Genomic DNA, 17,841 nt, shown 5'->3' on the forward strand with positions numbered 1-17,841 from the left:
TGGGCTTGTTTGCAGGTAGCCAACAAGTCCACCAATTCACCACACAAAACCGTGTTGCCAATGACTTTTCGCAAGCAAATCTGTAATAAAATCCATGGAGATGACTTCCTGCTACATGTGGGAGGCCACCGCAGAGAGGCTCAACAGCCCATAGGGCTTTCCCGGATGGTCTTGGCTTCTGCACAAACCGAAAAGCAAGCCCTTAATATATGCTCTCACATATCCTTTGCGCATTGCGGCTTCACCAGAACTGCGCCGGTATGGCCAAATGCAGTTTTCTAGAAAAGCCAAAATGTCCAAGCCGAAGCAGGCATGCGTGGCAGGCTTGCAAGGAACCTGCTTATGGCGGGAGGGGAGGTATCGCGACTCAACATTCCCTCCGCCATGAAACTCCATTCTCCAAACGCCAATTTAGAGTCACTTTCTTCCGCTGGGCTGCGGTAAGCCCAGCCGGGCCCTCGAAAGTTCCCCGCGAGGAAAGGAGAGACGGGTGACTAGGGAATGGGGGGTGGAGGAGAGGAGTGAGCGCTTTGAGATCGGGTGACAGCCAGCCCCAACTGGGAGGGGGGGAGAGAACAGTGCGCGGAATGGGTCACCGTGCAGGCAGCTCCACCTCCTCGGGTGAAGGCGCCAGAGCCAGCTACAGTTTATTGGTTTTCCCGGAAAATGGACTGGGTAAAAGAGAAACGGCGAAAAAGAAATCGCCCAACGGAGTTGTTTTGGCGGACATCTTTGAGGGGGGGTGGAAAGAGCTGCCAGGTTTTTGCAGGATCCGGTTCAAACCCGAAAGGGTAGTTTAGCCCCTCCAGCTCAGTGCGGGCGCCAAGTGGAGAGTGCTACTTTGATGGCCGCCAGTCTCTTTTGTATCCCCTACACAGTCCAGTTGGAGTTCCAGCACTCAGGAGAATTTTCTTGAGACAAAATAAGCACACGGAACCAGCCTACCATCACTTTATTTTCTGCAACAGGGCTGCCCCAAGTGCTTTGTCCGGAGGCATCCAACGGAACCACAAACGGGAGATCTGGGTCAGGGTGCTTTAGGATAGGTTCGGTGGTAAAAGCAGACTTTAAGAGTTGAAAGGCTGTTTGGACACTCTTCAGACTGTGACCAGAAAGGGGCCCCGGCTTGGCCCGGATAGTGGATCTTTTACCTTTAAAAGCGTGCGAAGAGGTCCTGCGTAGAGAGGAGAGTCCGTTCAGCTTAATTGGGGTATAAAGGTCCACGATAGGAAATTAGCAAAACCAAGAAAAAGATTGGAAGGTTCTTTGGCGGTTGGCGGGGGCAGGCTACTGGAGGACTGGGCGCTAATTTTAGTGCAGGATCCATTTTCGCTTCCTCGGGCGAGATCCGGTAATCCAAATAGTCAATGGAGGTCTGGTGGAAACAGCATTTGGAGAGTTTGGCAAAGAGAGAGTTGTCGAAAGCAAGCGTTTCCAATACCTCCCCAACCAATGTTTCATGCTCTTCTATGGTTTTGTAGAGTAAATTAAAACGTCATCTAAGTATACCACAACTCCTTTGTACAATAAATCATGAGGACTTAGTCGCTGATATGGGCCATAAAAGCCCCGGGGCCCCACTTAACCCGAATGGCATTATCACTGGCATTCAAACTGTCCAAACTTTGTGTTAAGCACGTAGTCAAGTGTTCATAGCCTTTCAGCAATTCTGACTCCTGTAGTAGCTTCTCTTCAAGTCCAATTTAGTGTAAAATAAAAGCTCCCCTTTGCCGAGTGCATCTAAAAGGTCCTTGATCAAAGGCAAAGTTGATATTTATTGGACAGGGAGACCACAAGGCTGGCAGACCTCGAGCATAATCTTGGTGCAGTTTAAAGCCGCAGCACTCCATCTTTCTTTTTTTACAAACAAAGCCCACGGGAGTTTAGCGTGCGTGTGTGTTTGGTAGCTCACTGTGATGAACCCTCGCTGATGGCCAGGTTCTTGTCCAAGAAGAGGCGCGAAAGTTCCTGGCTCCTCATTGGGACCTCATCACGGTAGATTCTACCTTTGGGCAGTTAAGCTCTCTGGTTATGTACTCTAAACGATTTTGCAGTCCGTGTCTCTGTGGGGTGTGGCAACTGGATCGCGATTCTTGCTTCTGAAAAACTCTGGCTAGGATCATGGCGATACGCATGGGGTGGGATGCCAATAGAATCGGGGAGCAATCGCCAAGAAGCCAGGAGGGGGTGCTCAGGAGAAGTTGGGTTTTTCCCCCAATTCATGTAAGTTCACCAAGCAGGGAGTGGTCAGTAGAATTCCTCGCAGATCCGGGTTTCTTTCCAAATGAACTTTGGTTCATGTAACAATAACCATGGCATGCCCAAAACTATGGAGTGTTTTACATTACTGAAGCCTACCAAAATAAAACTAAATTTTCTTCCCAATGGTCGGCGCAGAACGGAGGAGAACCTGGCTGTGTGTTTTGAATCCGGGCCGTCCTTTTTCGCTCCTCGTAGGGCTGCCACGCCCATTTGGGTGAATGGTATGGACGCTTAGCCAGGGGAATTCTCGTCCAGACCTAGCTCCTCTGCCACCTGGGGCAAATGGGGCGCATTAAGCAACAAATGGGAGCAGCCAGAATCCACAAGGGCACGAGGCTATAATCACGCGAAAGTGTGTTTAAGCTACGGGTTGGCCAGAAACGGCTTTGACAGTAATGGGGAGCGCTGCCTTCACTCACCTGCTGGCCAGGAGTCGGACCCTATGTCCATGGGAGGGCTTGAAGAAAGGTAAACAGCTGCTTCCCCTCCTCTGGGTCGCCTTCTTCATGACAGCTTTCTTTCTTTAGACGAAAGCTCACTGGAGGTATGACCCCAATCTGGCGCGGGTGGCTTGGCAGATGGAGTCGCTGAAGCTGGAGCGGTTGGTTTTGTTTCTTGGGGACAGTTGGCGGCTAGATGACCTTTGGCCTCCGCGAGTAAAGACACAATCCCAGTCGGGCGACGGCCAGCTCAGGAGGAGTGGTTTACGTAGGGGCTACTTGGCTTGCTTGGTGGGCGCAGTGGCGGGTTTTGGGCGATGGCGGCCCGCACGAAAGCGCCGTGATCTTCCAAATCCAGATTGCGCCACCTGGGATCCCAACTGGATCCAATCTGCAATAGTAATGAGGAACCCGACTTAAAACAGACACCTGCTTTCACGCAGGCCTACCGGTCTACAGCATCCGAGAGGAAGTATTCCGTGATTTCATGGCGCGCTCAGGCTACTTCCAGGAGGAAGTCGAAGCAGCCGCCAGCATCAGAAATTCCACGGGCACCTTCTGCAAACGAGGCGGTTTGCCTTTGTTGATAGTTTGATAGATGGTGCTGGATAGCTTCACTCTCGGCTTGATCTGGAAGGCTTCTTAGGCCGTATCCTAAGGCTTGGAGGAATCACGGAGCGGCATCATAGAGTCTTCATCTTGCAACTAAAAGAGTTCACGTAATCCAGTCGGCTGCTATTCTATCCAGGACTGAGCCGATGTCCCGTGATTTTTTCACGGCTACCAGACCGGTATAAACTCATCATAGTCTTCCCAAGTGGGGCATTGAGTTTGCAAAATGAAGTAGGGAAGTTTGCAAAGCGGATCCCATCAAAAGCGGGCTGGTATTGGGGGCCTATAGTAACCCCTGCCTCCACGGCTCTTGCGCTTGCCTGTTGGAAGCGGATTTGCTGAGCTGAGTTGGCAGGTTGGGCAGGCGAGAACTGGCTTGCTGTAATGCGGGCCGGAATCGGGCAGCTATGGCATTACGCTGGCGTTAAAGTGGCAGGACTCCAGGTACGGGCTCCCTGGCTACCGCATTATCAGTAACAGCATAGACTCCTAACTTGGCTTCCTGGTCTGCTGCCTCCCTTAAGCCCTCTCCAACGCAGCGCCAGCTCTCCCTCTCCCCTCTTAAGTGCGGGTACAATAATGCGTCCTGGTGCGCATCTGCAGCAGCTTTTTCTCAACCCAATTCTAGCCAGTTCGTCTCCCGGGCCTAGAAAGCTGCAGTGAGTCTGACTTTGGCGGCGCAGGACCTGAACGCCATAAGCTGCTGTCAAGCAGTAAATCCAGTCTGGAAGTGTTCCAGGACTTTTATCATGGACTGACAGGATTCTGGGCATATTGTCGCTTGGAGCGCATCTCTTTGGCACGGTCCAACTCTCGAAGCTGGAACTTCTCTTGGCGCTTGCCGCTCCCGGTCCCTCTTACCCAGGTTTCGATAGCTCTTGCTGCAAATTCCGTGCCCGCCTCCTCCTCCCCATAGCTGACGCTCATCGGTCCATGCTTCTTGGGCATCTCAAGCAGTCGCTTCCCACTTCCCTCATCCCAGGTCTCCTCTCGGATGGGAGAGGGAATCGGTATCCGCCAGAGTGCAGGCTTTCCCCCTCGGACTCTTAAAATCGCCGCCTGGAAGGCTTGTGACATCGGAGACACCATAGCCTTTGCCCCGGTGGCTCGCGAGGCACCTTTGGGTGAAAAAATCGCTGACCCGGGTCAGGGGGGGGGAGTCCGATTGGAAAACAGGCACGGATACCCTCCCAATCCCAGGTTTAGTCCCGGTGTCCTTTTGACGGGCCCCTAGTGCTGTGCCACGGTGGTTCTTTTGGGAGCATCACCAAAATACGCAGTCCAGGAACCGCTCAATGGATTCCCTGGGTTGCTTCGTGATGAAAGGTGGTCAGGCCCGCTCTCCTCTCCATGACAGGTTACGCATCTGAGGTTTGTAATCCACACGAGCGAAACGGTAGAGATCTCGCATCCACAGGCGATCCGCGATCCATAGGACAGCTTCCCCAAAACGCACTCGCCATGTAAGTAAGTCCCATGGTGCGCCGCCACGCCCCTCGCTCCAACGGAGTAAAGGAAGACTCGCGGCTGATACGTAGGATGCCAGAAAGAGCCACCAGCGCAGGCCCGCTCTCCTGCCGGGTTCCTCCCAAGATCCAGAAGGGAAAGGTCGGAGCCCTCTTTTGGGAGGCTACCGCGACCTTCCGTTAGGTGCAACATTCCAACCTCTCCCATGTAACCGAGACACTCAGAGGTCCACTGCATAGTAAAATAGATGGATTAACGATTCCTGCCACAATGTAAGGAATTCCATAGAAGCAGAAATAAAAGGCTCTTTGGCGAAAAAGACCGTTTATTCAGACATCTTAGAAAGCTCAAGTACACGCAGTGGCAGGAATGACACTTCCCGCCAGAAGCACAGGTTATAACTCTATCCCCATTCACCCCATCCCCCACTTCACTGCTTCCCATGGGAACGGAGACCTCATCTCCAGCGCCAAGAAAGATAAAGTCTCCGCCACGGGATGAAACCGCCCATTGCTCAGCCCCGGGCTGTGGAATGCACTCAAGGTTACTTTACCATCAACACCACTGAAACCTTTACACTGAGGGGAAAACGAGAGCTCTTCTGACATAACTTTTTGCACCAGAGCAGGGCGGGGGCAGGGAACAGCCAGCAGGGGGGTAATCAGCCACTATTTAACACAGTTAATGTAACTGACCTTCCTGTATCTGAGTTATCTTTTATTCAAACACAACTTACCATGCCAGGATACTGGGATGGGGGAGGCTGCTGTTGGTACATAGACTGCATCAAAAGTTGCTGCTGAATCATGTGCTGTTGCATTGCTTGATACTGTATTTCGAAGGAGACAGAGTCTGGTTAGGTCATGCTATCTACTCAAGCGGACACAAACTGTCCTGGCAAAAAATCAGCAGCACTTGGGTATGAAGCTAGTTCAGTTATTACATCATTCTTTCAACTTAAGTGGAGAAATAAAGGCACTTGAGCTGTCACTCAACAAAAGAGCAGCACCGTCAGTGGTGGGATTCAGCAGGTTCACACCACTTCGGCCGAACCAGTTGTTAAAATGGCGCTTGTAAACAACCAGTTGTTAAATTGTTTGAATCCCACCACAGAGCACTGTGCAGACTATTTCCTATTGCACTGCCTCACACGTTCAAATAAACACACCACAAACACATAAAAAAGGTATTTGCAAATCAAACAGCAACTGAAAACTTTACACAAGCTGTAATTCCATACTACTAGCCCAGTGAAGAAAAACCTCTGCACTGAATCTTGGCAAGGTAAATTCTGGGGACACGTGTATACTAATCTTCAAGCAGGGGCAGCCTCCAAGAAAAGAAAACCGCAAGAAAAGCCACCCAATACAAAGAAGCAGTATTGCAGAAAATGACAATATATCCATTACAAACATTTGTCCAGCTCTTATGAAAAGTAAATGTTATTTTTTCCAGTAGCAGATCTCCCCCTAAGTCCTATTCACAGCTTACTTTTGAATCGTCATACGTAATAGGGGATGTTGCTTTCAGCGGCGTAACTGCCAGAGAGGGGAGGGGCTCAGCTGACCCCAGGCACCCCCCATTGGATCACTGGGGGCCGCCTGGTGGACAACAGCAGACTCCACAGGCGTAGCTTCCATGGGGACAAGTGCCCCGGGCGCCACCTTGTGGTGGGCGCAAAAATTGCAGTTTCGTTTGTGGCTTTCTGTATTTTTTACTGTTTTCCCAATTTTGGTCTGCAGGGGGTGCAGTTTTTTTTAGGGCTAGGCACTGCACCAAATTTCAGGCTATCGTCAGGTGACTCTCCTGATGATACCAGCCAAGTTTGGTGAGGTTTGGTTCAGGGGGTCCAAAGTTATGGACCCCCAAAGGGGGTGCCCCCATCCTCCATTGTTTCCAATGGGAGCTAATAGTGGATGGGGTTGATCATCTTTGAGGGTCCATAATTTTGGACCCCTCTGAATCAAACTTCACTAAAACTCTAGGTGGTGTATCATAAGGATAGTCTTCTGCTGATAACCACTCAGGTTTGGTGAAGAAGTTGGTTCAGGGGGTCCCAAGCTATGGACCCCTGCCAAGCAGCCCCATTCCCACTGTTTCCAATGGGAGCTAATAGTAGATGGGTCCTTTGAGGGTCCATAACTTTGGACCCCCCTGAGAACCAAAACTTCACTAAACCTATGCGGTTCTCACTCAGGAGAGTCTCCTGAAGAAATCCTAAAATTTTTGTACTGTTAGCTTAACCATTGCTCTCCTGACAGGCACCCTCAAATTTTCCCCAGGTTCTCTCTTTAAATCCACCCCCTTTGGAGTGGATTTAAAGGGAGAATCTGAGCTCCCCAGATTAAAAAAACATTGAAAGTATAGTTGAAGGCTTTGACAACCAGATTCAACTGGTTGTTGTGGGTTTTACAGGCTGTGTGGCCGTGGACACAGTGTATAACAGACTTCTCTCTGTGATACACCTCTGAAGATACCAGCCACAGATGCAGGTGAAACATTAGAAACAAGATCTACCAGACCGCAGCCCAGAAAACCCACAACAACCAACATGGGCAATGATGCTGTTTGGGGGGTGGGGGTGGGTGGGAAATCTATTCTGAAACAGCATCACTTTTAATGTTGTTTAAACTAGGGAGCCCTGGGTGTGTTCAGATTTGTGTGTTGGGGCATGTTCTATAATGTGATGGTGACTTTGAGATGACCTGGTGCAAAAAAATGCTATTTGGTCGTGGTGGGGGAGGGACGCTGCCCATATGCGGGGGGGGGGGGGGGAACTCAGATTTTCTCCCGGGCTCCATTTCCCCTAGCTACGCCACTGGCAGGCTCCCAGCCCGGATGCTCCAAGCAGCTGGGTCGGGAGCCTGCCGCGGGCCACCCCTCGGCTCAGCCTCGCCAGGCTGCTCCTTCAGTCAGCAAAGCCTCTGCTAGCTGAAGAAACAGCCAGCTGGGGCCGCTGCTGGGCACCCCTTGGCTCAGCCCCACCAGGCTGCTCTTTCAGCTGGCGGAGGCTTCACTGACTGAAAAAGCAGCCTAGTGGGGCCGGGCCGAGGGGCAGCCCGTGGCAGGCTCTCCTCGGCCTGGCCCCACCAGGCTGCTCCTAAGGTAACTGGGCCGCGCGGGGGCAGGCACCCGGGGCAGGTGCGCCACACACACACACACCCCGCCCCCGGTACGTTCTTTGGTTGCTTTTAAGTTTGTGCAAACAGATGCATATTTCTTCGGATGCCGGCCTCACTTTGCGGCTATATGGATCACAAAGTAACTGAGCTGTCAATGCAAGTCACAGCTTTCTTGCTTGGACGACAGCAGCTTTTTTGCCAGCTGCCTCCAGATGCAGGACCTCACTCTTCAAAACTACTGAATGACCATTCAGTCCTATTAATCATACAACCCAAACAGGCCCCATCTGTGCCTTGTCCCAGGAAACAAGCTGTCAAGTTCAACGCATTTACACATCATACAGGTCATGAGAGGCAAGTTGAAAAGCAGTTTCTGCCACAGCGGATACCTGCTGCATGTAAGCGTCCTGAAGCAACTGTTGTTGTTGCTGCTGGTGTAGATGATGCAACTGCTGTAGCCTCCAGTCTCCTTGCTGGAGTTGCTGGAGCACTCTGTTTTGCTGCGGAGGCTGATCCGCTCCCTGGGACAGCACGCTCTCTTGACTGTTTCCCGGCTTACAGGCCCCTGGGACACATTCAAAGAACACAACCTGCTGATCACGTTTCAGAGTCTAAACAGACGCATACAGTAAGAGATGTTCCTACAAACCTGGGCGAATCTCCAGGTTTGCAGGAAGAAAAGACTGAAGCAGAAGGGGGACATAAAAAGGAAGAAGTGATGGGAAGCAGAGGGTCGGAGGGGAGAGTCTATTTGCCACTCTTCCAATGGTGGCTGGGAAGAGAGCCTGATCCAAAACAAAACAAAACAAAGGGTGCACTTTTTGTTCCCAGAACTGCCCCCATCTCCAAACTGGGGGTGGCATCCTGGAAATGAAATCAATCCTACTCACGCTCAGGGGCCCCAAAGGAGGGGAGAATGGGGTGTGGGACTAACGTGTGGGTCTTGCACTTGGATGTTTTTATTACTTTGCAGATTCATTTTGCAAGGTTTAACTGAAGCCATGTGAGACATCCTCTAGTTCTGACGTCTGTTTGTCTATGTAAGGGCCAAGATGATCAAAGTGACAAACTGAGGCATCAACGCTCCTACAAAGGAAGTGCTAGGACTGCGAGCACGTCACAGAGATCCATATGCAAGTTTAAGCATTTTGCTTTCGTGCTATGTGTTTTTAATAGTGCACATGCATTGTTCTTGTGTGTGTTTTATACCATTTGCTGCTTTCGTTTTGACCCAGTCTGAAGGTTATGCAGCAGAGATCAAGCCCACTGACATACATCGAAACAACCAGATTTTATAGAGCAGGACTTCTCCTTTCTCCTCTCACTACTGGGCCCCCTAAAATTAGATTACTGGAGGCCCGGATAAAATGAGTGTCTGCAATGGTGGGAAAGGGGGGAATCAGCAGAAACTGCCGTGCTTCCTCCACAAACAGAAATGACATTAGAAGACCCAAGTGGCTGAATGCATACCACTGTTTTTCTTGGCCTACATCGTACTGTGCCACTGGCAAAGTCTGCAGTTCCTCCCTTTCGCCTGAGGACAGCTGTTTATGGGAAGCGTACAGAACTTCCCACAGAGTCTCTGGCTGCTTTCTCAGAAGTGCAAGAAGCAGCAAGCGGGGCTGAAGCATTCATACAACTGCTTACTGCTGGGAATGCTCCTCTCAGCCCCCTTCCTGCTCATCACCTGCGTGCAAAAGCACCGAGCTGACATTCCTCAGGGACGGGGGCACTGCTGCAGCTTCCCAGCTCCCCCTTCACCACTCCAGCTCAGCCAAGCAGCTGAGCCTAGAGGGCTAAAGTAGGAGGGGAATGCCAGAGCTGAGCACCTCTCCACCACTGGATTAACTGCAGGCAGGCAGTTTTTACACACCATCTCTGCCTGCAGCAGTCACCCTGTTCCTCCCTGAAGTCAGGATAAAGGAAGATTTCTTTGCTCCAGCTTTAAATGGGGATGGGAATCTCACCAGCTGAGCTTGCAAGGAGCACAGCATCACATACTAACTACCAAATAACATGGGAACTTGAGGTGTGCCACATGGGAGAAAATCCTAGCACAGAATCAGCGATTGGAGTGGGCCATACAAATTGTGGAAGGCAACACACCTGACTCAACCAACATTATGTTTATTTAAAATATTGTTATGCTACCTTCCCACCAAATCAGGGTCCCCTAGGCTGCATAGAGGAAACATCTACACAATTAAAATATATGTACAATTTTTAAAAAATAATTCAATAAGAATTTATATAGTAGAACCAGGAAGGAAAGTCAGTAACTGATGTCATGCGTAAAGTGTCATTAAGTCACAGCTGATAACCCAGGCATAGGTGTCAAACTTGCGGCCCTCCAGATGTTATGGATTACAGTTCCCATCATCGCCTGCCAGCATTATGCTGGCAGAGGATGATGGGAACTGTAGTCCATAACATCTGGAGGGCCGCAAGTTTGACACCTGTGCTAGGGTTTTCAAGGCAAGAGACACACAGAAGCCGTTTGCCATTGCCTGCCTCCACATCACTACCCTGGGATTACTTAGTGGCACCCCCATTCTGGTACCAGTAGTAGCTAGAGGTGAGCACAACGTTTTGTACTCAGGACATTTTGGGTTTGGGTTTTTTTTTTAACCCAGAAATGTTTAGTAACGTCAAATAAATCTAATACCCACTGGGTTTATTTGGCTGTTACTGAAAATGTTCAGGTTAAAAACTCCACGGTTTTCCAGTTCTCCCCAGCCCCACCAGCATTTCCCAAGCCCAGGAAGACTTGGCAAGTGTCAGCAGGGAGAGAACTCCATGCTGCACTGAACCTGCCTACACAGCATGGAGCTTCCAAAGCCCTGGAGTGCTTGGGAAGGCTCAGTGGGCAAGAGAACAACCATTGACCCCTCTCTACACCCCTCTACTGGCTCTCAAGTCCACATGGACTTGGGAAATGGGGGGGAGGGAGAGGAGCAAAAACCCCTAAAAATTGTTTGGCTTTTCGGCACACCTGGTAAATTTACCGAATCACCACCCCTAATACTAGCCAGGACAATCCCCACTTAGTTTCTGAGATCTGATGAGATAAGGCTAGCCTGGGCCAGCCAGGTCAGGGTGACTGTCATTAGGGTAGGCCAAGTGAAACAGAAAAAGTCTTCACCTTCTGGCAAAATATACCAGTAGAGGGAAACAGACGAATCTTCCTATGCAGCAATAATCCTTTACAGATTAATTTCTTGAACAAAATTTGAACAGCGAACACAAACACTGGACCTGAGTAAAAGTATTTTTCAAGCGACTGTAAGATTAACCTTGTTGCAGGATATGCATTTGTACCACGTTCAAATAAAACAGTACAAAAACCCAAAATTACAAATGCTTCCTTTTCCAAAATGCTTGGGATCCAGTCATTTCGTTTATTTATAATTGTCAAAAGTTTTCAGAAGGTACAACTGTGATTTTCGAACAAAGATAATTCTCCAAGTTGATTAAAAAGCAGCTGTCCTGACCACTCCACTAGTTTGATCAGTTACCTTTTTGCCCGTTGTTAAAATCACCAGGGACTGGCACTTTGACAGGTGTTGCTGAGCTCTGGATTGTTAGTACACTAGAAGCAGCAGCACTCGTGTTGGCCTTTGGTCTTTGTCGTGGGGCTATTGAGGTTTCTGTTGGTCCAATGGCATCTGTTATTCTATAATGGAAGAGACATGACTTGTTTCTCCCGCCGGCACTTCAGAACACAGTAAGAAACGCAATTTCCCCTTCCCCCTTGGTTTTTCTACTTTTAATATTTAATAGTGGGGTACTTTGCACAGTTTCACTTCATACATCTTCTCAATATCCATGTGCACCACAAGGGGGGGCCCGAGTAATGTTTTTCCTTCCAAATAACAGAACAACTGGCACTGAATACTGTTCTGCACCTTTTCTACTTTAGAGACAGTTGTACACCCGGTAAGACAATAATTCTATTCACAGCTTCTCACAAAATTGAACCTGGGGGGTGGGGACAGAATGCCAGAAAGCTGTTTCCTAAAGCTTTAGGAGCCTCGAGCATTTTACATTATAAAGCTACTAGATTATCTTTTGTATAGCAAAGAGAACAAACATTGCCTAACCGAGGGCGCCAGACATAAAAACTAGTAAGAGAAATGGGTTTTCATTCTACTTTCAAGGCAGGAGGCCCTATTATACAGCATTTGGCTCAAACGTAAATCTCACAATTTTTTTTTACCCAGCAGATACCTTCATTCCTATTCTCCATGTGATGCTCCAGGAATACGGTCTATCTTTAGCTACATTTTTACTCATTTGGACTTCTCCATTTTTTTCCTTCTGTGTTAACAGCAAAGCAGGCCATTTCTGGCAATCGCAGAAACAACAAGTTGCAACTGAGGTCTTTTAAGGCAAGAGAGGACTAGAGATGATTTGCCATTGCTCTACATAACAACCCTCAGCTTCCCTGATGGTATCTCATTCAAGTACCGGCCGTGGCCAACAATGCTCTGATGAAACAGTTCTGATGAAATCTGGCTAGGCCAGGCTACCAGGCTACTACAAAGCATAATATTGTACTATTATTATGCTAGCAGCGCTTAACAGAAATTAGACTCACCTAGCTTTTATTTGGCTTTTCTTAGCAGCAGCCTCACTAGCTGTCAAGGGCTCGGGAAGAGTAGATGGGAGAGGAGAATTCTTCAGCAAATAAATAAAATGAGACAGATTAATTTTTTGAGCAATAGATTTCTGTAATACAAACAAATTACACAGGTATTTGAAGGATGGCAAATGAGTTTCACAGAATTCATTAATAAGCATCCTATGGTGTCCATCACAACTCAAGAGAAAATACTTAAATAAGGGAATTACCATACCTGGCTAACATTTCCCCACTTTTATACTAATAATCAGGGAATGAACAGGAAGAAAAGTTAGATTTCATCTAGGCACCCCAACCCAGTGCTGGACAAATCAGACAAGGCAGTTCATAATGGTACTTAGAAATTACTATGTGGTGCCTAGAATTTTCAGGAATAATTTTAGCATGTCTCAACATTTCTCAGTGGAAGTATGAAGGGTTGGGATCAACTACTGATGAAAAAGATCACTGTTCTCTTTAATCGCTGAAAAGGCTGTATTTGGAATCATGGGACCTTTACAGACAAAAACCATGTGGAACGGGGGGGGGGGGGGGGGGATAAGAAAGGGAATTGGCCAAGAATGAGTAAAAACAATCTGGATTCAATCCAAATTTCATTTACCATTTTGCATGAGAATGCTGTTTCTACTACAACAAAAATAAACATGTGTGAATTTCTCGTCACTACTTGTTTATAAATAAGCTTAATTTTACACCATTCAGTGATGGTGGATACATTTATTTTTTAACCAGCTACTTTCTATGCCAGGTCAACATTTAATGAAATCTAGCTTTTCACAGTAATGGAATTATAAGAAACTGGAGAGAAGTTAGGCCAGGGGACAACTTAGCTTTTTGTTTTGGGGACATCAACCAGGATTATCTACAATTAAAGCTTTGACTGTTTTCTAGGAAAGGCCCAGAAAGTGAAGTATACAGACTAAATCTTATGTAATATTTTACATGAGCAATAATCAAAGGCATCAATACCCATTACAGCAAAAGTTTGGTTAACTGGCACCAACATGGAGGTTGCAGATTAACTAAATGAGCTAGTAACTAGACCTTATGTTTTCTCAAGTAAAAAAGTAGGCAATTACAACAACATTAAAGCCTTTCAACTGTTGCTCCGCTTATCTCTGAACTGGACGCTAATCTCATCGGGTCTGCCTTTTGTGCCTTTAGATCACACACAGTAGACAGCCGAATGCCAGACTCACGCATTGACTGGCTCTGACTTTCTCCTCTTTCAAGTCTCCTATTGACCAGAGTTACTGTTGACACAGCAAGTTTTCTTCTCTATCTTTTTTGTTGATGATATATTAGTAGCCACGTGGCGTGAGGCTCAGCAGAGAGGGGAGGAGGAGGAGGCAAACACCCTGGGTCTTCATCCTCTTTCTTTAGACTGAAGATATCAGGGAAGGCTGGGTCCCCCCTGTCTAGCAAGTCGAATCACACTCACAGCCAGGGGTGTACCACCCAGGGGGACATATGGGGTCATCCCCAGGCTGTGGCCATATAGTCACGTGGGGTGGAGAAAATTATCCCCATGCCCCTCCTCCTTCCCCCCAGGTCCATACTCTGACTTCAAGACCTGGTGCAAAAAAAGTTGTTTGGTCGGGGAGGTGGAGGGGGGGTTGGAAAACTCAGATTTTGCACTGGGCTACATTTTCCCTAGTTACAGCTCTGCTCACAGCTCATCTGGGGCTGGCTAGGCAGTTCCCTTGCCTGACCTGCCATGCTGTGGAAATGCCAGCCCTACAGCTGTTCTTAGGAAAGCTCTTAGAATCTGCAAGCTTCTCAGACAGTGGGTCTTACTCCGTCCTCCCCAAAGTGACTGATACATGCAAAGACAGGCCTTCCACCCCTAACCATGACAGGTGTTGATGGCACAGCTTTCACTTATCTTATTTGACAGTTTTCAATGGAGACATGGAAGCAATTTTTTCTCAATTTTAACAGAAATTAGGTTTTAAAATATAAAACCTACTGGGATTCTTTTAGAGTACAACACAAAATATCTACTTATCTTGACACATTTAAAACAACTTACGTTTATGTTGGATATAGGACAGTCCTTTTTGGCAATTTTAAAGGCAAAGAAAGAGACTTGAAAGATATCCGGCCTCCGTTCTTGATCTGGTTCAAGCATGTACCCTGTAGATTGGGACAGATTAGAGTTTAACTATGAGAAAACTGGACCTCGTCTAAATCACTACGATTCCCATCAGCACCTCCTGGCAGGGGCTGGTGGGAATCATAGTTTATGGACATCTGGAGGGACAGAGTTGCATACCCCTGTCCAAATCTAAGTTTTCCAAGCTCAGCTACTGTTTGGTAAATCATGCTCTCAACAACTCAAATCCAGCTTGTGTTGACAGGCCATGCAACCAAGGATGGGGATAGGCACAGGTGTGTCTTGGTTCAGCATTTTCTAATCATAGGTTTGAACTTCGGGGGATTCCCATATCTATATTCAGGTTATCGTAGTAACCAAAAGTGGTTTGCACCAACCTCATTGGACAAACAGACCATACCATGTCTTTCCAGGTCAGACCTGACTGGCCCTGTTATTTACATGTCCATGACTCTGAGGCCAGATCACTCCAGTGTTATCTATCCACAAATGCTCAGCTTTTATGGTATCAGAAATCAACAGACTATCATTTTGCGGTGGCAGGCAACTGAAAGTATGTTATTCCAGTGATCCAGCATCTAGACTGACTTCCCAATGCCTTCCAAGTACAGTCTAAGACAGTGGTTTTAACCTGTGAAGCCTAAAACCAACTGTGTCCCAAATACTTTGCAATGCCATCCTAGGCAGAGTTACTCCCATCTGAGATCACTAACTTCTGCTAAGGACAACACTATTAGAGACCCCAATCCATGCTGCATCAGTCTCTTGGCTAGACTGTGCTACAATGGCACACAGTGGCATTTTAAATTGTTACATTACAGGTAAGACAGCCTCTTTCTCCAAGAATTTTCCAAAATTCAAGTCTTTCCACACTTTTGAAGTCAATAATGCTTCCTATGTTTTCAGTAAGTTTTTAAAACGTCAGCATGTTTTGATAAAATTTGTATTAGACTATACATTTATTTTGGACCATTACGATCCTGATTTTTTATGGCGGAAAAGGCTAGAAATTCAAAAAGACTTGCCACATTGCAAAAGATGAGCTGGTAAAGATGTGGTAGACCCAGAAGGAGATCTATTTTCCTCACAAATGCAGTTGCTTTGTTTGTTACTAGCAAAACACATCTAATGCATTCTCCAGATATGATGAGTTTTTATCTGCATTCAACATCCTTGTTCGCCCACATATAATGGGAGAAATGTTAACTGCAAACATGACAAGATAATGTACGACCTGGTTTGTAAAATTAAATCCTGAAGGGACCCATTAAAAACAATTTGAAGAAGCTGTTCTACTTTTCTGAGTGCAAGAGATAATAAGCGCATGGAACAAAAAAAAACTTTTCAAAGTAAGCTGTGACTACATTTAGATGTACAGATTCTCTACACTAAGTATTTTTGTAAAGTCTCTTTTGCATTTAAGTACAAATGCAGCACCAAAGAAGTTAAACAAGCAATTCCCTTCTCTGACCACAGACCTATGACTCCCCTTTCATTCTGTTTCAGTGGGTTCCTTTCCTTCTCTAGCAACGGGGACTGGGGAGAAAAGAGAAAACTGCACGTTCCACACGCAGAAATCCATTCTATCCAGGAAAGTTCAATGGATCAAGCAAAGAATTCTCCTCCCACCAATATATTGATTTCTAAATGAGTTCGTTTTAATAATGCTGCGCTGTGATGCTGCCAAAACCAAAGACACCACACGGTAAGGTTTCACACAACAAAACTTCCATTGAAAGTTTAACTTAAACTGCTCCAGATACTTACTTATTAAGCAATGTATACTATGAGAGTAACGGGAATTATCTGGAATGGTAAAGCTTCCATCACAAATGGCAACCTGGCTCTCACCAAAGGGAAGCACGAAGAAGCAAAGCTTATAGAGCAAGCAGCCAAGGGCCTAGGAAGGAAAACACAGTTAACAGGAGAAGCATCAACAAAACTATATAAATTCTTTTAACCTCTGCTTCCTAAGTGTAAAGTATGACAGTCTGAAGTTTAGCTAAATTACCCTTAAAATATTGCCCCAGGCACTTAACTGGTTAAGGAAAGCTGCTTCAAAGCCTAAAATAACCCAACACCCGTGCCTTCTTTTTCCCCACCTAACTGCAATCTCCACGTTCATACAGATAGTATGAACAACATTACTGTTATTTTACCTCAAACTGTTTGCCTACATTTCAGGGGAAGAGCTCTGTTAATTCAAGTCCATGCTGGATAAACATATGTCAGGAGTGCTTTGATTGTGTGTTCCTGCATGGCAGGAGGTTGGACTTGATGGCCCTTGGGGTCTCTTCCAACTCTATGATTCTATGATCTGTACGCACTGTGCTCAATTATTCACCTCCCTACACAGGTGTGTCTTCAAAGCCCAAAGACCCAGCAAAACAATCATCTCTTTAAAGGAAAATGCAGTGGCCAGCACTAGCTGACTCGGGTACAGCCAGCACAGAGGTGAAGGCTGGCACAAGTAGATGCAGCAGCTTCTGTCTTTCAAAATTGGCAAGACCCTGGTTGCACCGGTAAAACCCCTTTGAATAAACCAGGAAGGAAGTGTGCATTTGTAGGACAAAGAGCAATAACGAAACAAGGGTGTGCAGGATAAATAGGGTGGAGGAAGATGAAGAGTTCAAAGAACAACAGAGGTAGTTTTGTTTAGTTTTTTTGTCTTTGATGGGGTTTTTTGTAGGTTTCTGTTTGATGTCTGAAAAATAAGGTCAAGATAACCCTAACAAGTGGTGTCTGGTATTTTGTTTGTAAGCGGCTAATCTACCTGCATTTTCCAATTATATTGCCTATAAGCATTTATGTACACCAACAAATTTATTTGCAGGAAATTAAGTCTTTATGAATAACCATTACTGCATTTCATTAGTTATATACTGAACATGTATTAGTACAAGTAATCTCTATTTTAGAAGTCATTTATTCATACACTTCAGAAGCAGAATGAATGAATGCATGAAAGAAAATCTGCCCGTGTGGACATTAGTATCCTTCCTCCAACCACATCCCTCAAATTCATTAATTCCTTAGTTTCACCTCATTTCACTTCAGTCAAATGATAGTTTTCCTTACCCAGATATCTGCCTTGGTAGTAATTGGCTTCCCTCCATAAAGGTTGACCATTTCAGGAGCTCTGTATGATAATGTAGTATACCTATGAACAAATTAAAGTGA

General features: G+C 46.8%; 1 protein-coding gene across 3 annotated transcripts in view; it reads right to left on the reverse strand.

Moving 5' to 3' along the window:
• BMP2K (BMP2 inducible kinase) overlaps window positions 1-17,841 on the reverse strand; it is a 57,719-nt gene that overhangs the window by 19,703 nt on the left and 20,175 nt on the right. For all 3 annotated transcript variants that reach the window (XM_048509440.1, XM_048509439.1, XM_048509441.1), the window contains exons 6-12: window positions 17,740-17,821; window positions 16,429-16,561; window positions 14,578-14,681; window positions 12,501-12,580; window positions 11,419-11,576; window positions 8,293-8,468; window positions 5,518-5,610 (exon numbers count right to left, since the gene is read on the reverse strand). In XM_048509440.1, coding sequence (XP_048365397.1) covers window positions 5,518-5,610; window positions 8,293-8,468; window positions 11,419-11,576; window positions 12,501-12,580; window positions 14,578-14,681; window positions 16,429-16,561; window positions 17,740-17,821 — 826 coding nt within the window. The remainder of the gene's footprint in view (window positions 1-5,517; window positions 5,611-8,292; window positions 8,469-11,418; window positions 11,577-12,500; window positions 12,581-14,577; window positions 14,682-16,428; window positions 16,562-17,739; window positions 17,822-17,841) is intronic.

The sequence above is a fragment of the Sphaerodactylus townsendi genome, linkage group LG10, assembly GCF_021028975.2.
Source record: "Sphaerodactylus townsendi isolate TG3544 linkage group LG10, MPM_Stown_v2.3, whole genome shotgun sequence".
In the NCBI taxonomy this organism is placed as follows: Eukaryota; Metazoa; Chordata; class Lepidosauria; order Squamata; family Sphaerodactylidae; genus Sphaerodactylus; species Sphaerodactylus townsendi.